Source organism: Haliaeetus albicilla, chromosome 18 (assembly GCF_947461875.1).
Source record: "Haliaeetus albicilla chromosome 18, bHalAlb1.1, whole genome shotgun sequence".
Classification (NCBI taxonomy): domain Eukaryota; kingdom Metazoa; phylum Chordata; class Aves; order Accipitriformes; family Accipitridae; genus Haliaeetus; species Haliaeetus albicilla.
The window spans coordinates 6,942,673-6,968,185 of NC_091500.1; the positions used below are offsets into that span (position 1 = coordinate 6,942,673).

Genomic DNA, 25,513 nt, shown 5'->3' on the forward strand with positions numbered 1-25,513 from the left:
TAAGGCAACGTGTCTCCCTCCTTCTTGCTCGTCTTCTCTGCTCCGGCGTGAGGCCCCCATGGGCCACGGTCCGTTTTGGGGTGTTCACCTTTGGGGGTGACTCTTGCTTCCTGAAAGGGAAGTTGCGTGCTGTCCTGTTTCCCCTGCAAAACGCTCGCTCTGGGCTCAAACCCTTTCAAACATGAGTTAGTTAGTGAAGAAACACTTTTCTTTAAGGGAATTGGAAACCCTGCAATTTTTGGTAGCGGTGTGATTAGCTCCATGGCTGATTAACCACTTGCAGCGTTGGTCCCTGCAGGTCCTTGGGTGGTGATATGGCAAAAAAAATGTCAGCCAACATGAACAGCATCCCTCCTCATGCACTGAATTCCAGATGGAAGTTAAAATCAGATATATTTTATCATTTTTCTTCTTTATGATAGAAATAAATTTTTACTGTAAAATTTAAGACATGATATTAGTATCTTAACTTATATTATTTTAGAAATTTATCCCTCAACCTCTGATTATAGTCTTTAATAAAATAAAGGTTGGTCAGAGATTGGGGTCCTTGTGATTGCAGAAGGCTGAATTTCATTCTTGTGGCTGTATAAATGTTTGTGAGAAAAATGGGGTTGATCAGAACAGAGGGACTATGGGGTTTCTATTATGTGCATTCAGTCGAGAGTTGTGCAGGCTCAGGTGGAGAAGGCAATGTCCTGCTGCAGACGGGAAAATAGCAATTGTTGTGGGAGGGAGATGTCTGCAGTAGATGTCTGTATGAGCTGCATAATGAGGATGAGATGATCATGTTTCAGAGTGAAATGTCTAGCCTTGGGACAACAGGTTCAGGCTGAAAATACCAGAGAATTTCACAAAGAAGATGGGATATTGCTGTTTTCAAGGAGAACTCTAATTTGATTGGTTTTCTTTTTCTGTTTTTTTTTTTTTTTTTCATTATTATAGGGATTCTTTCAACTCTGGGAAATGGGTATGTTATTTTTATGTCCTCAAAGCGAAAGAAGAAGTTGAGACCTGCTGAGATAATGACTGTTAATTTAGCAGTGTGTGATCTGGGCATTTCAGGTAATTTCATGTCTTATTTTCACTCATTTTTACTATCCCACCATTCTTTCTGGCAGCAGCAAGAGACAGTCCTCTGGAAGTCATGGGAGCCCAAAATGCCTTTTGCTACTGATATTTCTGCTCTATTATTTGCATATAAATAACAGAGAAGGATAGAAAACAACATTCCTGGACAACTTGATGGGAAGAAATGAAAAGTACAGAGGAAAAAATAGGGTTGGATTTATCAATCGGGCAAAACTCCTGTTCACCCCAGCACTGGGCAGGCCTTCAAAGAGCTCCCATGTGCATCCTGGCACAATAACCACAAAATAGCTTGATATTATGAGAGAAAATTATATTTTCTTGCTGCAGGGTGCAACAGGAGGGATCCAGGTGCCTCAAAAATACATATTTAGCCAAATGTGAGTGGGGAGGGGCATGAGGGGACAGAATTGGAAATGCCAGTGGCCACCAGCCTATCAAAGCTCATAATTTCCTCTCTAGTGAGAGTCCTCTTTTATCTCTGAGTCAGGAAAATAAACATTTGTGTCAACCTATAGAGTAAGAGCAACATCAGCCAGCTGGAGGGATTTTTATTTCAACCCCACAGCCTGGATGCCCTGGCATGAGAGGAGGGAGCTTTGGAAAGATTTACATGCAGTTGCAAGTCAAGAGCCTTTGGAGACCGTTCTTTTGGCTCTTGACTTGAGCTTCATTCAGCTGCTCATGGCTACATGCAAATACAGGGGGAGGACTGGATGTCCTTTAGGAAAGGATATTTTGGATAGCAGACAACCCAATGGGTATAAAGGCCCGAGGTGACCCAGCTGACCAGGGGATCTCCCCAGTGCAATATAAACGACGGTATGTTCCCATGCTCCCAAAGTCCTCTGTTCCCTACGTGTTGCATACACTGGGACCCCTGCCCTCAGCTCCAGTGCACTTTTTTCCTGCCCTTGTCTCTGCCAAATGCTTTTGCCCTCATCCAAATGCCTAAAATAGCACTGAACAACATCAAGTGATGGCTTCCAGCCTCCCCAAACTGACGCTCATTATGCTTTCACTGCATGTGGCCAAGGAGCTGCTCACCCCCTCAACTTCCAGTAATTTTGATGCCTCTTGATGAGCAGTAAACATGGTTTTCTCGCGGAGGTACTTACGAATTCAGCAGAAGAAAGGTGTTAGTATAAATATCTCTGCTCTGCTACCACACAAAGAAATCCCGATGATTTCTTTGGCATATCAGCCATGGAGACACTATTTCCATCCTGCAGCACTTAGAAGTGAAGAAAAAAAAATAAAAGACCAGTTTTTGTCTCTTCTGTGATGCTCCCATCTCCCTTGTGTCCTAAGAGTCTGTCTCATTTTATAAGGCTCATACCTGACTCCAGTGAGAGGCACTCCAATGAGACGGAGTGGTTCAGGGGAATTTCTGTAGCTATATATTTGGAAAGTAAACAGATATATCCTAACCATATAAGCTGTATGTCCCAATCATGCAAACTACAGCTTGTTTGGAAGCCCTCTTAGCCTGAGGGCTGCTAGTTTGTCTGTTAAGGTCTGTCACCACCATACCACTTGGTCACCTTGTCCTCCATGGGGATCTCAATCTGTGTTTAAGTTTTGTAATTAAAAAAATTGTGATTGGCACAGCCATGCGTGTTTTTTCTCCCTTCTCTTTCTTTTTTCTTGTTAATGGGAGATGTTGACTCAAGGAACGTCATGTGTTCTGTCTGCTGGACTGATTGGAGTGAAGATAGGACTTTTTCCAAAATCTTCATATTTCACACACTTCTCTTGGCACCTTGTTCAAGAACCGGGTTCTGCCACGGCCCTGCTTCCTGCAGATTTCCACAGGGTGGCACCAGCCACTTGTTCAAAACTGCATCAGGCTCCTTTTGCACTGATACCATGCTCAGAGTCCTGTGCCGCTGAAGAGAAATTTGATTTTGTGCAAATAAATGTGTTAGCCTTTGGAGCTGGCAATGATTTACAGGATTAAAGTTGCTGCCTCTTGGCATATAGCCTAGACCTTGCCATATTTCATGTTTTTCTTGAAACCTTAATCACTGGGGTCAGCTTTTGCTTGAAAAATTAAAGTACATCTATTCTGCTTGGAGCAAAGCACATAATATATTGCCCTGAGCACAACCTTCAGGCTCAGGCAGAATTTTCCTTACAGGCTTAAGCTAAAGGAAAAGAATCCCAAAATACCTTGTTTAAAAATAAGTCTCATTTTGAAGGGTTTTCAATCATGATGTTTTAGGCATAGAAGATGGGGCAAAGGGCATTTTCTGCAAGATTTTGTTTTGGTAGAAATGTTTTAATTTTCTGTTAAGAGTGAAAACAGAATGTTTAGTTTCGCATTACTTTGATCTGAAATGGAATATTTTTGGGAACAATCAAAAATATTTTTGTACAGATCACTTCAACAAAATAGAGACTTTTGTCTTGACTTCTATGAATACAGTACCTTGTGGGAATTACAGTTTGCAAGACTATTTTTGCCTTCTTTATGAACCGAATCACTCAGCTGCCATGGCATTATAGTCAGTGTGGTTCAGCTAGTGAAAATAGCCCAGGGCAGCTGAGATGCATTCGACTCCTTGAGGTGCTCTGGCAACTCCTGTGCGGGAAGGAACACAGTCACAGGAAGGTAGCATTCAATATTTAATGTTGTTTGAATGTTGCAGTTGAACTGTTCAGGTCTTGGAGCATTTCAGGTCAGTCTGGTAAGCAGAAATGAAGGATTCGGAAAATATGCTGATGTTCCTAGATTGTAAATTTTTGAGTTTTCTGTTCCATTAAAGTTGATTTTTTTGTTTGTCCAGTAAAAAAAAAAAATAAATCAAAAAGTGGAGATTTCCAACCAGAAAATTACAATTTCTGAACTTTCTCATTTTCATGAGACTCACAGAGAATATGACTAATGCTAATCTGTTTTAAGGTGAGAATGGAACAACATATGACCTGACAATTTCTTCCATAATGCACCACCCACTTTTACAAATGGAGAAATGAGCTAGGGTGCCACTAGGACAGAGTCTCCAAAATAATTAGATACTTCCTTTCTGTTTGGGGATGCTTAAAACTTTTTAATATCTGTGGCCAGGTGACTTGCTGAGAGTCACCAAGGAAGACTGTGGCATGGACAAGAGCTGAAGCCGCTTCTGCAGCTCAAGTCCCTGCTGTGACCATAGCACCATCTTCCTTTCTAACCTAACACTTTAGCACAGTATGCATCCTACTGTTGGGCCTTGGCAGGTTTGCAGAAGCGCTCTTTGAAGGCAAATTTCTTTATCCTGCGTTTGAAGGCACTCAATTGATTATAGGGATGTAGCCTAACTAGATCCGTACCTGTTTGAAGCCCAGACTCACCCATCACCCATACAGTTTACATCCTGGCATGTGTTTGCATGTGGACTTAACACATAGTCTGAAGTTTTCACAACGGGAAGAGCTTGCACGTACTCAGTACCAGAGTATGGGTTTACTTCTGGTTCACATGGTCTGCAGTAAAGCACTTGTTTCCAGCCATTCTGCAGGCTTGGCTCATCCTACCACAGCATAGATGCTACAGGATCTAGCTACGACTGTTTTAGGCTTAGTCCTGTGGATGGAGGGCATGCAAGTCATCACATCTGTTGTGCCTGAAGCCCTCTCTCCACTCTGCAGAGCATTTTTTACTGGTATTATCTTTGGGCAAAGGGGAGGGTTTGCTTTTCTGGAAAAGAGTGGTTATATCAGTGATGGATTTTATCAGTCAACCAACATTCTTTTTTCCTTTTGAAGTTGTAGGAAAACCGTTTAGTATCATTTCCTTCTTTTCGCACCGCTGGGTGTTTGGATGGATGGGCTGCCGCTGGTATGGATGGGCTGGTTTCTTCTTTGGCTGTGGGAGCCTTATTACCATGACAGCTGTCAGCCTGGATAGATACCTAAAAATCTGTCACTTGTCTTATGGTAAGAAAGAAAAGCTATATTAAATGGCTATAGAAAAACTATATTAAGTGATACCATTTTCTAGACTGAAATCATACTTAAACTCTTCAGAATGCTTCTTTTAAATATAGAGGGGAATACACAAGTAAGAACATATTTGTATGACCCAAGTAGTCCCAGCTAAATTTGTATTGCTGGACATAACACCTTCACTGTTTTCTCTCTGCTGTCTGCTTAAGACATGAGTTTTTGTAATCACTCATAGATAAATCACTTTGTGTCTATCAAGGCCTATTGACATTAACAGATTCAAGCATTGCACATCTTGCAAGGTCTTATGGCCTGACACACAAAGGTATTCTGTATTAGATGCCTAAATTCCTTTAAGATATGTGGCAAGCTATTTGAAACATCTAAAAGATTTAGATGTGCAATAGGTCATAATAAATGTGATATTGTCTCTCTAATATGGAGATAGAACCCGAGAAGATGAAATGAATTTAGCAATGAAAGGTGTTTTCACCATATCCATCAATATCTTATCTCTCTTGAATATGAAGTATTGCATGCTTCATTTTTTTCCAGTTAAAAGATGTTGTCACAGTTTAGAAAAGATGTTTTTCTTGCTTCAGAAGGGACTAACTCCCCAACAAAATACTGACGATACTCAAGGTGACTTTACATATGAGAAACACCTTGCACATGTGGCTTGAAGGACATACAACTGATCTCATTATAACGACATATAATATCAAGCATGTAATTTAAGTTGTAAGAAAGATTTGCATCTAGGAAGTGTAAGTAACTAGTCTGTCCAATAGCTGAGTGTGCTGTCAGTTAAAAGCTGTGGTACTGCACTAAGATCTGCTATCATAGATCCTGGCATGTCTGCGTAAATCATGGGTTTTAACTTGTTAGTCCTATCCGAATCCAACATGTTGAACATAGGTGATGATGGAGAGCTTGTAAACTGAAGCTTTTTCTAGCTGAAGTAGGATTGCATGCAAGATGAGCAGAGAGGCAATATTCCACTTCACAACTCCAGGCATGCCATTAGCATTTAATAAAACAAATGGACAAGTAAACATAAAACCCCACCAATTACACATGCTTCTGATCATATGCACATGATGATTTACTGTATTGGAAAAGAATGACATGGTAAAAATAAATCTTGGATATGTTATTTCTTCTGTAAACCTTGTCTTTCAGTCACTTGCATTAATGATTTATGTTGAGAAGTGTCCTGAGATTAAACTTTAAGCAGTTAATATATGACAGGAAGAATAGGAGAAAACATACATTGCATCACACAGTTGCAGATAGTGAGCCTTCATGCTGAACAATGGAAGGCCAAATTAAACACTTAGTCCTTCATGTGGGTTGAATCTGCCTCTCGTCTGACCACACACTGACTACACCTTTACAGACCACAAAACGATTTTCAAAGTTACTAGGCAAGATTCCCATGATAATTGCTGAGCTAGCTGTTTGGATGGCTTTTGTATGGGCTCTCCTAGGTTGTAAATCATCACAGCCTAAAGTAGAGATCTGAAATAATATCAGGTGGAGCCCTCTCTGTGAGTGTGAATTTCTCTTCATGAGGTACGATGTGAGCTGGGGTGGCTAGCTGAGGGGTCACTATAGATAGCTGGAAGGAGGTGAGAAACCCTACAGCAGTTGTTGTCCAACAGCCAAGCAAACTCTTACTGCATGTGTAGAATGATATATTCAATTGCGCCGAATACATATGGACCTGAGGTTGTAACTCTTGAATTATCTTCCAGGTACCTGGCTTAAGAGACATCATGCATTTATCTGTCTGGCAATAATCTGGGCCTATGCTACGTTCTGGGCTACGGTGCCTTTTGCTGGTGTGGGAAGCTATGCCCCCGAGCCGTTTGGGACCTCCTGCACTCTGGACTGGTGGCTGGCACAGGCTTCGGTGGCTGGACAGGCTTTTATTCTGAGTATTCTTTTCTTTTGCCTCCTGTTCCCAACGGCAGTGATTGTTTTTTCCTATGTCAAAATCATTCTAAAAGTCAAGTCATCCACCAAAGAGGTTGCTCACTATGATACCAGGATTCAGAACAGCCACATACTTGAAATGAAGCTGACCAAGGTAGGTAGGAAGATTTAACTCAATTTGCTTTTTGGGTTGTAAAAGCAGGCTTGGAGAACTTCAGCCATGTACTCTCCTATGCTGAGCAATAGTACCATGCTCTGAAGGTGGTTCTTCTAGCTTTCTCCTCCATTACTGTCAAGATGGGAAAAGACAGGAGTTGAAACATAATTTTGTGATTAGGGCACTCAAGTCCCTGAGATCGTGATTCACTCTGAAGCTCTGCCACAGCCTTCCCGTGTGACTGTCCACAAGTCGTATCATGTCCCTGGGGCCCTGTTCCCCATCATAAAGCTCCCTTTGCTTTCAGAAGCAGTTGTGAAGAATGATTTTAAAGTGTTTGAGGTGCCCAGGAGTTATAACAGAAAACCAGACAAAAAGCAGATTATTGTAACAGGGAAATAAAACTTTCAGGTAGCTTACTTTCCTCTGTTAATGAAGATATAAACCAAAGTCACTCCTCTGACACTGCAATTGTTTTTATGCAAATAATTTGTCATTTAGGTTCAGCCATGAGCTGCTGATAAAAATGTACTCAAGTGATAAAATTAATTTTCCATCTCAGACCATATCCTATTTTCCCTTTCTGATTGAGTCTATTTTCTGTTTGGCAACGGTGACAGCCATGATCCTTGCTGATACTCGTTATTGTGCCAGGAAAGCTCTCAAAATAAAAGCTTGTGCTGAACAAAACCGGATTCCTTAGTTGTAGAAGATTCACCAACCTCTGTAAGCCATGCCAAGAGGGAGACAAGCAGCATCTTTCGCTTAGCTGATCAAATTTTATTACTTTTTTGGGGAGTTGAACTGAAAGTTATATAATATACAGCAGCAAGTGACATTATGTCTAAGCTGTACGGTCAGTGCTGCCAGTACAGTTGGTAAAACTGTACTTGCCTTTAAAAAGGGATGCTTCAATACGGTGTTGTTTTGTGGTTATTCAGCAGCATTCCTTTGAAGAACAGTGGAAACTTTTGGTTTGAGATTGCAAATTTATTTTTGCCATATTGGAGGGCTCATGTAAAACTTCAGTGTGATCAGAATCAAAACACTGGTAATTGTCCCTTCTGTCTTGAATCTACAGTGGAGAACATAATGTTGGGATATATATAAATATGGAAAATGAGTCTCCATCATAACCCAGTTAACTCCACAGCACAATTTATAACAAACAGGCTGTGTTTGAGATCCTGGACTCACATGCATTGTTTCTTCAGTGACAGACAACAACAACAAAAAGCATAAAAGAAAGAAGTTTCCTGAAAATAATATTACCATCATGATGTGGAATCAAAGGCTCCACAAAAGGTTATGCAATATCCAAAAACCTTGTGCTTTCTGATGATTTTTTGTTGTAATCCTGCTAATTGCCTTATTGCAAATGAGTGCACATGTACTACTATCAGTCTGGATGCAGTAATAGTCTGTCAATGGCAGCCATATAATGGCATATGTTCTTTAGGATGTATTATTGCATGGTGTCATTTGGAGCTGTATCAGGCTGTGACTGAGTGCAGACAGGCTGGTTCAGGTAAAGTACGTAAATCACAAATTTTGGCCCCAGAGAGTTTTTCTTTAATATTTATACTAAACATTCCAATGGCTACATTTCCTCCTGTTATAAGGAAGTCCTTTTCTCATTTACCAGAAATGCAATGTAAATGTTTGGTAGAAATTTGTTTATTAAAGCATCTACAGATTCTAATGGAGTACAAAATCCATACTATGGGTTAGGAGAAAGAAAACTAGACATTGTACTAGCCTTCTCACTCTCAATTAAATTCCCAGTAGTTTCAGCCAGCTTACGCAGGTAAATACAGTCATTTTTTATCTACTGGAGTGGGTATACGCAGAGACTTGACAGCTCATGCCTTACTGAATGACTTTATGCTCACTTTTTCCATATTTGTCTTGAAAGGGATTCAAATGGTTGGCATTTTTCCAGTGGAAATTTTTCCAGTCTGCCACAGACCCCCTCCTGGGTACAGGCAGAAGATAGACCTCGTTTATCAAAACTCTTCTCCTTCCTCCTGTTACCAGTGGCCATCCTCATGACAGGTTATTGGTCCCACTGGGTTTTGAGGCCTTCTCTGGGACATCAGCACGGCACACAAGAGAGGAAGAAGCCCTGCGTTAGATCAGGGTGTTGCAAACTCTTCTTCGGCTGCCAATGTCCTTTGCTTTTGCCTCCTCGACTGATAACGGGTGACGCAGAAGAAGGAGCTCTAGTAGATATAGACAGGAATATACCCTCCCAAACCAACTCACCTACAGGGTCCCCCACTCCCACACACCATCAGGACCTAATTCAACCCTGGAAACTTCTTCAAAGACTTTGATTTTATGAACTTTGGAATCTGCTTTCAAAGGACTCAGAATCTGGAAGACTTATGCTTAATAATTTTTTTGGTTTGGTTTTCCCAGTGCATGCTTTTTTCACTCTGGAATGGAAAAGAGGTTGGTTTCTTTTTGACAATCTGAGGAATATTTGGTTGGAAGAGACTAAAGAAGTGAGAGGCTTCTCAAATAAGCAAGAAAAAGAAAAAAAAACAACAAGGAGAAACCTTGTAGGAAATGTTTCCAGTTTAACCTGCGTTCATTTCAAAGATCTTGCTAAGATTTTCAAAAACTTTCACAGCTTTATGTTATATATTATCCTAAAAAAGAGAGTCTGTAGGTTTTGAAAGGACTCTCCTCCTTAAATAATTTAAATTTACCATCAAAGAATTATTATTTTCTGAGATCTCATTTAGTTTCCTCATGTTTAGCCAGACCTTATAGCATTTTTAGAGGTCTGTGATAACAGACTCATTAACTGCTCTGTGTGAAGTGAAAGAAAAATAGATGCTGGATGAAGAGAAGAGAAATGAGGGACAGCTTCTGTTCATATTGTACATTTATATGAATGGAGTTACCATTTTTCTTTTCCATTCTGTGGCACGTTCCCTTGCATTCTGCCTAGCTATGTGCTGTGCTGTCAGTGTCCAGCTCTGCTAGATTAACCTCTTTCTCTCTTCCCTCTTTTCCTCTCACAAGGTGGCAATGTTGATCTGTGCAGGGTTCCTCATTGCCTGGATCCCTTACGCCGTGGTGTCCGTGTGGTCAGCCTTTGGACAGCCAGACTCAGTTCCCATCCAGTTTTCAGTGGTACCAACTTTGCTTGCAAAGTCAGCAGCTATGTACAACCCAATTATTTACCAGGTCATTGATTGCAAGTTTGCCTGTTGCCGGTCAGGAGGATTGAAGACACTGCAGAAGAAGAGCTCTTTGAAGAAATCAAGGTAATCTCTTCTTTGAGAAGTAGGATATCTTTAAGTTCCAAAAAGTACCAAACAAAGATCTACCAAGAGTCACAGCTCTTTGAATCTTATTTCTTGTTTTTGACCATGACCTATTCAGGGTCTTTCTTTCTGTGGACATTTGTAAAGTGACTCTAGGCATAAAAAGAGGAGCAAGGAGTTCTTACTTTTAGATCCAGCTGCAACTCCATTGATATAATTGAAAAAAACGTTCTGTTGGGTTTAGTGGCTTTTGGATCAGTCCTGACCTCCTGTTCCTTTTCTTTTATGTCATCATTTGGGTTACCTCCAGAAGTGTGTTGATGACCTCCATTGCCAGGGAAGTAAATGGGAGAGAACTGTGTAATTCCTTACATATTTAACCTGTTATTACTATGCCTTTCAGCCACAGAGTTATGAGGGAGAGACAATAGTTCCTTAATCACCCTGTAGGTGCCACTCACACACACACACACACAAAACCCCAAACAAACAAATCAAAGTGTAATAAAATCTCATTAAAAGGCCTCTTTTCTATTTACAACTTTCTGGCAAAATCTGTGCTGACCACCAGTGGAGTTCCTGGAAACACTAATTGTGCACTTGGAGGAAAAATGCTTCTAGTTCTGTCTTATGCCAGACAAGTATCTTACTTCTGTGACTGAGCAACAATGAGATAATGACAGACATTAATCTGACAGCGTAGGCTGATATAAAGGCCACAAATGCTCTACCACATATAAGTGACTGTGAATCCATAGAATTCCAGTAGAGTAATTTGCATCAAAAGCCGAGAACATACATGCCTCAGTATGTACTTATTAGAGGCACGAAGGCCCGTTTCATCATTCATATTATTCCCTTACCAATTCCAGCATTTTTTGATGTATTGTTCAGAGTGTGAGTCAGTATCTCGAGATTCCACAGCTTCCCTTAGCAGATTATTCTATAATCTTACACTCAGATTCATCCCCTCTGCAGAACATACAGAGTTTATATAAGTGTTTGAGGTGCTGAATTTATAGTTTACCAGAAACTCTTCTGCAATTTTAGGCAAATGGGAGACAAATCTGAAATAGCCTTCAGTGAGTCTTTGGTGGCTGGATTTTTGTTTAACCTCCATGTTATCACTCTGAGGGAGGAAGGAGGTTTCACCTAGTCCCTCACGCTGAATGCAGGTTGGCTTTCCTAGGCCTGTGCAGTGAACAAAAGGTTCTGGAAGAATCAATTCCCAGAATTAGGAACTTAATTGTCAGCTTGGTATGAACAAAATGATTGTTGTGCTTTCTCCTTCCTGTAGGATGTATACCATATCTGCACACAGAGACTCGACGGCGATGAACGAAACCCAACTGGAAGTATGAAGGCTCATTTCACATACAGCAAATGAAAACCTGATGACAATTAATCATACTGTCTCAAGTTCCTCTTTCTGTAAATAAATTAAAACATGATGACAGTTTTATTTTACTCCCTAGTCCTAAGTACAATGTAGTTCTTTCCATCCTGACCAAAATAGTGTGATTAGAACTGGGCAAATATTTTAAGTACTCAGAGGAAGAAGAAACAGAAGATTCATTTGTATAAAAAAATTTTTATTCACTTCAGAGACTTTAAAATACTTTTTTTTTTTTTTTTTAGCACTAACAGAAGTGATAGTGTGGATGATATTCTCCCTCACAGAAAGGGAAGTATTCACAAAGGCCAGTTTTAGTTTGCTAAAGATAATCTCCCTAGATTCCTACTGCAGTCACTGGAGAACTGGAGCATGAGAGAAAGGATTCCTTAGAGGACAAATCTGAGTCAGATCTTCACTTATTAGTGCTCCAAATCACCCACTGGAGAAACACTAGCCCACTGATTATCGCTTTTAAGTATCTCTCCAACCCATGTGGCTACAAGCTATCTTAAAACCACTTTGACTTCAGTCCTTCAATATTCAGAAATATTTTGGTTTTAGTCAAGGCAAGATCAGAAGTGCCACAGTCTTATACCACAGATGGTCAGTATTTGTGAATGAGAGGGAAAGGTCTCTTGCTCAAATGCTAGTTTCGTTTAAACAATTTGGAATCATGAATGACTTTGCAATAAAAGAGCAGAACCTAAATGAAGTCAGCCCTTTACAAGCCAAACTAAGCCAACCAATAATTTGCACATCTTTTTACCATTCTCTGGCCAAAATTGCAATGAAATGTGATGGCAAGAAGATGACAGGTTTGACTTCTTGAATGGTAACTGGTTTTTTTCACCTTCTATTGTACTTTTCACCATTCTTTATGAGATCACTATTTAAAATAAAATGACAAATCCTCCCTCGATCCTAAGCACGAAACCTGACTCAAAACTAGTGAATTCATGAGAAAGGTTACAACATAGGTAACAGAGAAGTGTTGCTCAAGTGCAGTTGTATCCAATTTTTAAACACTAAGTCCTGGAAGGATGAGGATTAGGAACGATTTAGGAGAACAATAGTCCTACTAAAACAAAGCTTCTAAGTTCCTAATACACTCAGTACAAAAAACAGTGTGCCTTGAAAAGACCTGCAGAGTAAGGCTGCCAAAATAGTTGCATTGGATCTGAGCCATAATTATTCTCATTCTCTTCTTCTTCTTCTTTTGGATTTACCTTAAGGTAGAGGCATTGCTACAGATGAAAAATTAGCAGTCCAGTATAAGCAGATTTTTAATGCTTAAAACAATGATTTTGATGTTTGTATGTCATTTCTTTACGAAGAATATGATACTATAAAAAATAAGTTAATTGCAAATCAAAGATTCTCCCACACAGATTTGTGTTGACTGTTCATTAAAAAAAAAGAAAGTACAAGGGCTGAAGTTTTCTTCTGAATTGTTCCTTTAAGGAAAAAAAGCATTTATGAAAGAGTTTCAATTGTTTTCCTGTTAAACATTTAATGGTGCTTCTTATCATACTGTTGTTTCACAATTGTGTTTAACATGTTTTCCCTGCCATACCGAACTGAACTTCTTCTGTAGCTGATCTGTAGTGATGTTAATCTTGTTTTATACAATAATATCATAAAGGTTTAAAGTAATCTGATGTCTGTTGGCATGTCCCAGCACTCCCATTCTGGAGTGCAAACAGTTGCTGTTTTCTCCAATGATATTCAGACAATGTAGCAGAAGTTAAGTTTTGTTGAATTTCCTAAACTGAGTAGAAGAAAGTATTGTTTCCTCCTCTGCAATATTTTAGCAAAAGAAGTTTGAGTAAATACTAGAAGAACTCACAGAGGTACAAGGAGTTTCCAAGTTACCTATACAATGTTTTGTGTTAATTTTTCCCAAGAAGTTGAGTTCTTTCATTTCTATAGACCCTTCAGTATAAGGCAAGTTTATTTCTTGACTCTGGTTGCAAGTTGTGCCCAAGAATTGATCCAGAGCAGAAGGCATACTTTACAATGTTTCTAGATTTTGTTATGAAGCCATTAACAATCTTCCCTCCATTTTCCTGCACCTTTTATTCTTTTCTTCATCCAGGCAAACTTTGGTTGGTATTTATAGATGTTTATCATAACTAAGGTCTCATATAAGGTAGAGGTACTGTGGCCCTATAAATGCAGGTTAGTTGGAGCAGAGCTGCTGGTAAGACTGTAGGAGTTACCCACTGCTCTGGCCAGATTTCAGGGCAGATCAATTCACAGTTTGTGCACGAACGCTTCCTGTGGTTTCAACTGGGGAAGATTTTCTCTTTATTTTTTTTTAAATTAAGTACTCTCTTCAGAATTGCTGCTGGGTCATCCCAGAAATGTATACATACTTGTGGTAAGGCTGAATTTTATATTCTTAAAGACTAAAATTTTTTTGGATTCCACTATAGGGAATGTACTAGATATGTGTGCTATCTAAATAGTTCAGAGGTTTAGTAAACTCTAAATGTGAACTTCCAGAATCGTAACAAACATGTTTCATGTGATTTATTTAAATATATTTATTTTTTATTCAGTGTCATAATTATATTTGTTTGAAGACACGGTTTTACCACTACTGAATAGCACGTTGCTCTGTAAGAAACACTAGGACTCCAATTTGAGCACGAGTTAGAGACATGTTTATACTGAGCATGTGTTCAAGTGAAAGATGTTTTCTTGAATCAAGCAAGACATAAACATTCAAGCATGCAGAACTATAATTTAAGTGCAGAATCTGAACCTAAGACCTCATGGATCTCATTCTTTTCAATGATAAAAGAGAACCTTCTTTGTCCACCTGTATAAAGCAGATCATACAATTAGTTCCTGCTCTGTTTGGGATCAGAGTGCCAGAGGAATAAGGGGCCTTATTATGGATTCAAATTTTCAAGGTCAACTTTGAATTGAATTGAAGGCTGTAGCCTGGTGGTTCAAAAGGTAATCATTTGCCATTGATGCTCAGGACAGAGTTTTGTCCTCTCCATGTGTTGAGGCTGATAATTGATGATTATATAAAACTGAGACATGTAACCTTGGTCTGAGGTCATCAAAAGACAGTGAATCTCTCATTTTCTGTTCAAGAAATCTTCTCAATGTTTTGCAGGATTCAAACTTAACATTGTTTTGTGATCTGAGCTTAGTCAAAGCACCAACAAAGCAAAGCCTACTCAGTCTGATGAATGAGTAAGGAATAAAACTCTGCAGGAAGATTTCTTCACTGCATTTTCAATATTTTAGCCTCCTGGTTATATTAAGAAAGTTCCTCATTTTATGTATTAACATTAAACCACATGTTTTCAGTGAGAATAGTGCCATCAAGAATAATAGCTATAAATGAGAATCTTTTATTATGTATTCTATGTGCACATTCAGAATGAGATGCCAAGAAGCAAAATACTAACTGAATTCACTGTCAGTGGCTTGAAGGAAATAATTGACAGAGGTTAAAACTCCATTTAGTTAATGAGCTGACCTGGACAGTAAGATTATCGCAGTGAGTGTAAGCCACTACTCTGTATTTCAAGGGTATAGACAGTGAAATTATTCAAAGCATGTGGATATGGAGACTTTTAATTTGGTCATTCTCAGTCATAGATGAAGAATGCCTATAAACCTTCTTCTACAGACTTGGAAATATGTTGACAATGTAGAACTATCAAGATTTACAATGCTTGAAGAGACACTTGAAATAGGGGAATTAAGCAAACTTTTATGACAGAAAAAGTTGAAAAAAGTAAAGCACTAAAAATGAAAGTTATGGTTTTGAGCTTCTGTAAGAGAGTAGAGACCATTTGTCCATGCAGCTGAATGCAGCTGTAGCAAAAATTTATTTCTATGCCTGTAATAATAATGAAAAAACCCCAACCCAGAAAGTGTTTTGTTAAAAATATTTATGGCCTACAGTGCAAGATTGCAGGCAGCAGATTTTTGGCTTTGTGACATCCAAAGGGAAAGAGAAAATTTATGCTTCTTCATATGAAGAGAGTATGATTAATGAATTGACTGGCACAATGCTACTGAATCGGATTCTTCAGTGGAACTTTTATCTTGGCTGACTGTATAAGGACAATGTCTTTTAGAGGATGTCACACCTCCAGTGTGCAGGGTGATCTTGGTCATGAGAATATATCTGAATTCTTCTTAACTGACCAGGCACTTAGTTCTTCTGTAATTCTACATTATTCATTTTATGATTGTGTTTCTACCGCTTCTTCCCACCAGGGAACTTTCAGACACGTCAATCTGCATCCCTCAGGAAAGTTGCTTTGACATCTTTTTAGTTACATTTCCCAGCTCAGGATGTTCCCAGATGAGTCTTGCCCTGGGTAAGAAGCTCTTAACAAGTTACATTCACCACAACACCCATTTCTCTCCTTCTCTTCTCCCAAGACAGAGGGATGTTTGGATGGTTTCCTCCACATCTGCATCTTTCCAAGTTTCACCAGTCTTTGTAATTCTCCAGTTGCCCAGCGTGGTCTTCCCTTCTCCAGTTGTGCCTCTGTTCCACTTTGTAGCTGGTGGGGTGGGTCTGGGACCTATAGGTCAGAACAAAATCTTTTGAAATGCAAGGCTTAGTTACAGGTTTTCATGCTTTCATTACTTCTGAACATAAAGGATTCTTCACTAATTATGTATAATGATCCTTTATCAGTTACTGACTGTTTTGTGTTTCAAGTGGGTATAGAAGAAAACCCTAGAAGATTGCCACCTAGTTTGTTAGACTTGTATTCTAAGAAACACATTCAGTATCAAACCAGGTAACTGCAGCATCTGGATGAAAGATACTAATAAATAGCAAAGGTTTAGTAGGCTCTCTGAGGCAGTAAGGCAGACCGCTGGTCTGTATTTCGGACATAGCACCTAAAGGGAATTCTGGGAGTAGATCTCAATCTTTGTGTAAAATGACAGAGAAATTTGTCAAATATCAAGTAAACGTTGCGTGGACCAAAACCTGACTGTCACACAGACCATATTTCAGTCATAGATGGTGGATACAGCATGTGGTATAGTATACATTTTAAATGATGACTAAAGTTTACATTGCATCAAGCATAATCCTACATTAGTGAAAAGACTAAACATTTAGAAAATAGATATGTGTAGAAAATAGATATGAAAATAGAGAAGTGAAGGTCTTTTCTGTTGGTAAAAAGGGCTACACGGAGGTTTAACATCCTAAAATCAGAGGCTGGTGTGAAAGTCTCGCTCTTTCTGCACCAATCTTGCAAAACATATCAAGAAAGGGATCTTACCATACCTCTTGCATTCATGGAGGCAATTTGCAACACCTAAAAGTGTTCCTCTGAAGCATCTGGACATCCTTGATCCTGAATTACAAGGCATTATTTTAGACTGACCAGTGTGTAGGGAACCTGTCTGTCTGCCTGCAGCTCTGCTCGTCAAAGCTAAGGAAAGATTTAGAGAAAGTGTAACAGGGAAGAAAAAAAATGATCATGTATAAGCAATGGAGGCTAAGAGGAGAAGATGACAGGGTTAAGCTAAGTAGCCTAAGAAGAAGAAAGGTCTGAGAGTAAATTATATCAGTCTATAAATAGCTTTAAGGCAATAATAATGCAAATGAAGGAAGGGAATTACTCACAGTCTCAGAAGGTGATAGAATGAGAAATCAAAGCTGGAAGCTAAGGCAGAAAAAGCCAAGATGGGACTTTCTGAACTAGAGGAACAATCAGGCCTTGCAAGAGATCTCAAGGGGAGAAGTTAGGGCATGATTTACCAGATATTCAAGAACAGATTAGCTAATCCACCAGCAGAAATTATTTACAACTGGTAATACTTCTAAATGGCCATTTTTAGTCCTGATATCTGATTTTCTGAAAAATTTCCTAATTTAAATCTTGGTAGTATCTCACCTTAAGACCTACCTGTACTGCTGGAGAAATGAGCGCTGACCCTGCTGTACTGACAGCTAGATTGTATACACTGAAACCAGCTTCAAAAGACCTGTCATACAGTGAAACTTCACTTCTAATGAAGTGGTTTCAAAATCCAAAATTGGTGCAATGCAGTGGTATGCATAGATGCCAAGTTAAACTTTGTTATGAAAGAAGTAGCTCTGCTTTCTCAGTTATTAGATGAGCTTTTCAGAGAGGTATCATTTTGCAACACTTGCAGTACAAGTTGGAATAAAGTGCTGTAATTTCTGCCACAGACAATTTCTTGGAATAAAATATTTTCAGTTATGTTATTGAGCTTTTGAGAATATGATAATAAATCTGGAATCTCAAAGTGATTAAATTAAAATATACCAAATAACCACAGGGAAATTACATAAGAAAATTACCTTTAGAAAAACATTTATTAGTGGTTTGTGATCTACATTTTCATTCTTAGGAATTATATTTCTAATAGAGCTAAATGTACAAAGGTATCGATAGACTCTTAGTGATACTCACCCAAAATAACTGAAATATGAGTGTCATCTCAAAGCTTAGGTGTATTCATTGTATAGAAAGATATTCCTACTACTGAAGATGTGTCCTTTTAAGAAATTATTTCAAGTGTAATTTTTAGTGTATGTGCTATATTTATTGTTTTAGTTTGTTGGCAGTAGAATTGTATTCACATTTAATGTCTTGATACTGATCTATGCTTGGTATTGTAGAGCAAGAAATCACAGGCACACATTAGCTAGCTTTCTCCTCTGTTCAGCTTTCTTCCTGCTGAAAATAGGTATGCACCTCCTTAGAAGTCCATGGTCTACACCTATTTCCAGTTTCTAATGTAAAAAAGGGATCTTGTGTTTTCCTATTTGTCTTGCACGTTTTCCACCACAGCAGCCTTACCAGCCTTGCTGGAGTTGCGCCTGGTTTACAACGCCTGCAACAGAGGGTCTGGGTCCAGAGAGAAGAGGGAAAGTGGGCAGAAGCTGGGCTTCCCTCTCCATTAGAGGTGAGAAAAACCAGGAGCAACCCCACTGAAATCAGGGGACTGGCCATGCTCTGAAACTCTGATAGAAATAAAAGCAGAAAGTGTCTTTTCAGCTTTATGGGAGCATGCCAGACCCAAGAAATGCCAGACATATTGACTGTTTCCTAGGGGCTAGTTCTCCAGCTCTGACTGCGATAACTAGACCTTGAGCTAAGAGGGTCCCTCTCGCTGGGAGGAGGTACCCACTGCAGTAAGGATTTAACTTGGCCGGTAGCATAAAGGCGAGGAAGGCTGAAGGCCACGTTGTTCCTGTCGCTGAGTGATTTCAGCTTCCTCCATGTTCTGCTTCATTATATTCTTTTTAAAATGCACTTAACCTTCCCGGTGGCCTACTGGACTACACAGCTGAAGTGTCAGTAATAGCATGTTGGTGTTGCAAGCAACATTCAAAGCTGTATACAGCTGTAAGAAATTCATACAGAACTTTTCTAGAGTACTTACTACTGCATTTTTTCATTATACTCGAGCTCAAAGTGTCATGGAAGATCTGAGTATGGTTATTAATGAACCTCAGAAGTCAGAGCGGTGGGAAAGTTCATAAACTGCTACAGTCTTGTAACTCACAGTACGAAATTCAATTGTTAGTGTCCATAAATGTTTCCAACGCATTGTGTGTCAGTGCAACGTCCTGGAACTGCAATCAACAGTGAGAAAATTTATGGAGTGAACCTGTAAATAACTGTGTAAGTTCTCAAGTGGTGTTGCTGAGTTAATATGTTGTTAATATATAACACTGTGTTATGAAGCAGTAAAGAACCTAACATACTGGCTGCATTTAACACCAGGGGACACATATTGGAACAACAGATTGGTTATTTTCATTTTTCTCTGCCCTTTTTCATTCCTCTAAACACACAACCAGACTGATGGCATCACGGGCAGACTTTATTTTCCACACTTTGTTATCTGAATGTGCTTTCAAATAAAGCAAGAGAATGGATCGATGTCGTTACCTGTTGTTTTGTCTCTGGGTTTTCATTACAAAGTTGTATGTTTTCACATCAAGGATGCTTGTGGTGCCACTTCGGTGCAAGCCATAACCTGCACGTGTCTGTAGTCAAATGCTTTGCCACGACTTGAATGTCTGCAGAAAGAGGGTGGTGGCCATTTCGGTGTAATGGGAAGCACCCAAAGCCTGAGGTTAGGAAGTTATTTGTCTGCCGCCCTGATTAAAAGGATTTCTCTAAAGAAAGAGCAAAACATTTTCACCACCTCTTTTGCCCTCTGCCCCCGTGACCCCAAAAGACAGCTGGCAGCTCTGGCCAAGGGATCCTACAAATCAGGGTTCAGGAAGTACCAGGGTTTGGGCATCCTGGCCCAGCGGAGTGCTACCTGGGCAGGTTTTTAATACGCTGTGAGGGGACATGAAAGTGAGAGGCTCTCCTTCTTTCTAGTAGCTTTGCCCCTTTCTTCTTTGAGATGACTGAGGAGAGGTGAAAACTAGGGAGAGGGGGTCATCTTCCTTTTTCTGATCATCTGACAAAAGGTGCACAGTGGAAAACCTTGCCAGACAGTGCTGGCAGCAGGTAAAGCGATACGGGCAGGTGGAGGCTGCGTAGAGCTCAGGAGCTTTTCCTCCCAGACTCGTCCTCTCCCCTTCAGCAGTAATCTGTCCCTAAATCCATCCAGCCAAGCCTCAGAAACTGCATGAGATGATTGCACTAGTGCAAAGCTGAATGCCGGGTGGTATTGACTGGACACGGCAGTGTTTCAATTTCGTTTTGCTCTGTCCCCACTAGTGAGCTCAGCTACAGTTAAAAATGCGACAGGAGGAACTGTAAGTGTAGGGACTGAGCTGGAAAATAGTGCCAAGCTGCTGGCTGCACTCCTGGCACGCTGCGTCTGCACCGCACGTGCGCAGCTTCAATGTCCCATCTCGGACGAAATGGTGGAAAAGGGAAAGATCTGGTGAGGGGCAGCAAAACCCCGTTACGAGACATGGAGCAGCTTCTGTACAATGACAGTTTAAATGGACTCGCCTTGGAAGAGCGGGAAGTCCGATGGGATACAGTACAGATCACAGATAGCACGGAAAGAGTGAAAGGAACAGATTTACAATTTTTTCATGGCATAGAAGTTGGAAGGCACCAAATGAAACATCCCAGTGTAAACCAGCAGGCTTGAGGCAAAGGAAAGGACGTGCATTGTCCTGGCAGCACATCATTAAGTGGCAGGGGGGGTATTCATCCCGCGGCAGAATTTGGGCTGCTGGTCGGTTGTGCAGAGGGGCTCCGTGATCATACAAAGGCAAAGGCACAAAGTGACTTTTCTGTAGGAGCCACAGGAGCTCTTCCCGGCAGGGTCTGGTCCCACAGAGGTGACATAAAGCATGTTACCTGACAAAGCGTTCAAGGATGCTTGAACAGACTTGCTTTAATGGCCCTGGGAACGGGTGCTCCTCCCTACATCGTATGGGTCCACCGAAACGGAGAGCTGCGCTTTGATTTCATTGACGCAGGTTTAGATCCAACGACAGGTATTTCAAGGCACTTAAGAAGGTGTTTGGTCTTTCTTTGAAGGTCATGCTTATAAATAGCATAAAAATAGTTCTTTGAGTGAATCAGGGGTTATTTGTATTAGCTTTCTTCAAAGCCAGAATAAAAGAACAGATATTTTTTTTTTGGCCTTTATTTCATAGCTGTTACTCTGATATACTGAAAAAGAAACAACAGGTTTTGTAAAAAAAATCATGAGCAAAAGAATTATTTTTAGATCAGTAAGAAAACTACAAGATCAGAGAGAGCACCATAACAGATGCACTCTCCATGGAGATTTGGAGATTAGTGAGGAGCTTTCTGCTTATGGTAAGCTTTTTCTGTAGTGGAAGCTGAAAATAAAAGAAGAATTTAATCAGGATTTAAAAAAAGAAGAGGTGCTGGTACATGTAAAACTTAGGTGTGGATGTTAAAACAACCAGGGCTTGCAGCTAGCAATCAAACAGGGGTTTGAATCTCAATATAAAATATTGGTTTCACTGTTGTATTAAACTAAGGCTCGCTCTTTATCTGAGTTTGATTTTCAGGAATAAAATACCATGAACCATGAGTACTTCTATGCCGGAGCAACCCTAGATCTCACAGAGTTGCTGTTTTGGGCCAACCCTGCGTTTTTAAAACCTCTCCACATGAGAACTCTCCCTACTTGGCAGTAGCCGCAGTCCCTGAGGGTGCAGGGCTGCTGTCCATGGGAATCTGGTCAGGCCAGAAATGGGCTCATAAAATTGTTGTGTAACAAGAAAACAAATTTGTGTGAACCCATCTTTAGTTTTACTGACATTTCCCCGGGGGTTCAGTAGGTAGAAAAGATGGTGGAGTGGTGAAGGCGAGTCAGCTTTTAGGTACCTAATGTTTGAAAAAGATGGATATTCACTGTGTGGAAGGCAGTTCCCTTTTAGGATATTTCAGGGTGGTCACCACAGTTTAAGTTTTGGTTTAGATTTTTTTCCCCAATTCCTTGTCTTTAGTTTTAACTGTTAAATAGAACAACAACAAAATCAGGAAGGGAGATGACTCAGTTGGACAAAGTTTGAAGCGGGTTGCTCACTAATCTCATTCCTCTGGAGTATTATTTTTTATAATTTGACTCTTATTTGATTTTGTGCTGATATACAGGGAGAACTTTTGATTCCAGCTATGCTGGTTATAAATAACTTTTCAGATTCTTTTTCTTCTTAAAATATCTGGAAATAAGCTGTTGTGTTTCCACTTGTCATGATATTTTGTGGAAAATTGTGTGCATAATTTTTCTACTTGGAATGGTGCATACTTTAAAAGAATATTTTAAAACCATGTAAAGCAAATGACACATATTTGCCTATCAGAAGGAAAGCTGTGATGGACTTAAAGGCTACATACATCCAGTGGGAGTCAAATGTCGGGCTCTAGTAAAAGTCTGCTCTTTGCCTAAATACCTCACCTATATACCACGTCTAATAATGGTGTTTTTCCCATTTTCTATTATGACCTTTGAAAGCTTTTCTTGAGATCCAGAAGAGCAAGTAGTGTAGGGTGCATACAAAGCAAGTGGATGATGAAAGTTCAAGTGTCTCTTCCTTCCCATTGGGAAAAGGGATTTTAATCACGGTCTGCTGTATTTCAAAGATTCTTGACTACATGCCTGTGCAGTTAGTTTCTCTATTTTTCTCTGGCCCAATTACTATTTAATTGTTTAACCAAAGTGAGTTGCCCTTTTGAAGAGACTGCGAAGTAGAAATTGCAACTCACATCCATAGCTTTCCAAGAAATATTCTTACTTTCTACTCATCAATCTAGAGATGACCTTCATGCAACAAGGATTCTTGTCCAAGGAATTAGACTGTAACCTTGAAAGAACTACCCCAAAACCATGTGCAAGCCTTTGTAATATGGATATGAGTCTCAATTTCTGCTTCTCTGAATGTCATCTTCGCTGAATTCACTCTCAGTGACCAGTATCTTAAACTATGAAATTGGTCTTTGCTAAAATTATTTCCTAGGACAATGTCTTCACCACCATGGTGAAAGAAAAGTCTTTTAGCAAGGGATTTATTCATTTAAATAGAGATGAATCTTGCAATACTTAGAATTTATCCTGGAATAATTCTGTGGGTTTTGAAATCCCTTAGTGGAGTGCCTGGAAAGGTGTTTAGGGTTTTGTATGAATCGACAGTCACAGGATGTAGTTTTGTGCCTGTCTCAGGAACCAACATGAATTACTGTTATACGAAGAAGAAAATCAGAAGAAAAAAAAAAAAAAGAAGAACAAGGAGGAAAAAAGAAGAAAATAATGATACTTTAGCTGAAAGCAGTTTGCTGCCCTGTACCACGTGTGCAGTAAGGTAGATCTGAGAATAAAGGAAAAAATAAAAGTTTTCTTTTTGAAGTCTTATTGATGTTTATGCAAAGAAAGTGGCATAAATGATAAAGGCATCATGAATGACGCAGAGATAAAACTGCGAGCTTCAAATAAGGTAGGGTTTGAAGTTGAAGCTTTGAAGTTTTCTATTCCTGTTCTGTTCTTATCCAATGCATAGTCTTCCAGAAGATGTGAAATATCACTGGTTTTTAGTCATACAGAGTTTTGCATAGAGACTGGTTAGCATTAATGCTCTAATGCATCGCAGCCATCTTTGAGCAGACAGTAAGCCATGTAGCATTTTGAAAAGAGAGTGAGAAAATGATGACGTCACCTTCTGTGGTGTGTTGAACTGGACTTGAGGCTTAAAATACTGAAAATCAGTTGCTTATCCACCGGTCAAGCCAAGCTCTCCCTCTTCATCGTCTACCCCTGGGGCACTGGTGCATGTGCAGGTCCTGCGTACTCACCACCCACCTCTTTTCTACTGATATACCACCCCTGTGGCACTACATGAACAGAGAAACCTCAGAGTACAGCACATACGATTACAAGCGTAATATCGGCTATACTTTGACTGAACTCTGCTGAGCAGAAATAGAAGTATACCAAGCTGGCTTTACATCGGTTTTGTGCTTCCCTTGTGCATAGCTTGAAGGGCGGGACAGCTTCATGGCCATGCTAACTCTTCCAAGGTGGCCATGACTCTCAAAGGCAGGCAAGCAAAAATATCTGTGGCACACTAGTATTCTGGCTGCACTCCAACACCCCCATTTTTTTTGTTGGCTGCCATTGTCTCCATCTCCTGAGGGAAATACCTTTATTCCAAGGGTTTCTCACAGTTTCCGTGTCAGTTTGACTCATTTATATTGCTAGATTGGGCAATAGTCCATTGGCTATGCCATTAGGTAACTATGCAGTTTCTTATCACTCATTCCTCTTCCATCTGTACAAAGAGCTTGGGATAAGACAAACAACCCTCCAGGGATGCTGCTGGGATTAATACCAGAAAGGGCTGTATGGCATTAAGGCAAGGTATAGCATAATAAAAGTCACGTTGAGTCTTGTAAACCTTATCCACTTTTGGTGCCATACCCAGAGCCTGTTGCTCCCAGAGCTTTTGCTTCAAGATCTGAAGGAACAGAAGCAAGAAATCAGCCTGCAGTGCTATTTACATAAAAGCTGTATCTCACTGAGCAATGACAGCAAGAGAAAGGTTTTCACCTGAATGGCTGAATAGAAAGAGGCATCATCAAGTAACAGATTTGTTTCTGTATAGGTAGGCATATAGGGACTTATATTAAGCACTGTCAAAGCCCTGCTGGGAATATGTCCTCAGCCTGCCATGTTTATTACTGCTAACATCAGTGGCAGGGATGCTTTCGGGGATGCATTAAGCTCTGGTATTTGAAACAGGGATACACCATTCTGTGGAAATACAATGGGCATGTAACTGAGGTTAAGCCTTTTGAAGAAAAAAGGTTTAGTGGACAGCTGACAAATCATTCGAGTCTAGCATGGAGAGTGCCTTCACAGAGGGTCCATTGAGATAAGAAGAGAAGCCATAAATTCTTATAGTCAAACACGGCCTTTTCAGAAGGTTTTGCTTTGTTCTTCTCTAGCTCCACTTTCATTTTTCCCTTCTCCGGAAAATTCTCCCAGTCCTCATTTGTTGCAATGTTTCATTAACTTGCTTATTCTCTGTGCAGACACAAGCCAGGATAATGTTTTTATTACATTATAGTCTCATTTTTGAAATGTTGCTGTCAACCTGGCTTTTGTAGAATAGCTTATATGTTTTGCTTAAATATTTCAAGCCTGTTTATATCAGCAAGTAGCATTTTTTTGGCTTGGGTAAATGCTGAAAGACATACCAATGGGAACATATGCTTCAGACAAATAAAAAGTGACAGTGGA

General features: G+C 39.9%; 1 protein-coding gene across 1 annotated transcript in view; it reads left to right on the plus strand.

Moving 5' to 3' along the window:
- LOC104315781 (opsin-5-like) overlaps positions 1 to 19,696 on the plus strand; it is a 38,014-nt gene extending 18,318 nt beyond the window's left edge. The window contains exons 3-7 of the mRNA XM_009915908.2: positions 946 to 1,065; positions 4,840 to 5,010; positions 6,777 to 7,111; positions 10,148 to 10,392; positions 11,690 to 19,696. Coding sequence (XP_009914210.1) covers positions 946 to 1,065; positions 4,840 to 5,010; positions 6,777 to 7,111; positions 10,148 to 10,392; positions 11,690 to 11,753 — 935 coding nt within the window. The 3' untranslated portion in view covers positions 11,754 to 19,696. The remainder of the gene's footprint in view (positions 1 to 945; positions 1,066 to 4,839; positions 5,011 to 6,776; positions 7,112 to 10,147; positions 10,393 to 11,689) is intronic.
- Positions 19,697 to 25,513: the final 5,817 nt, after the last annotated feature.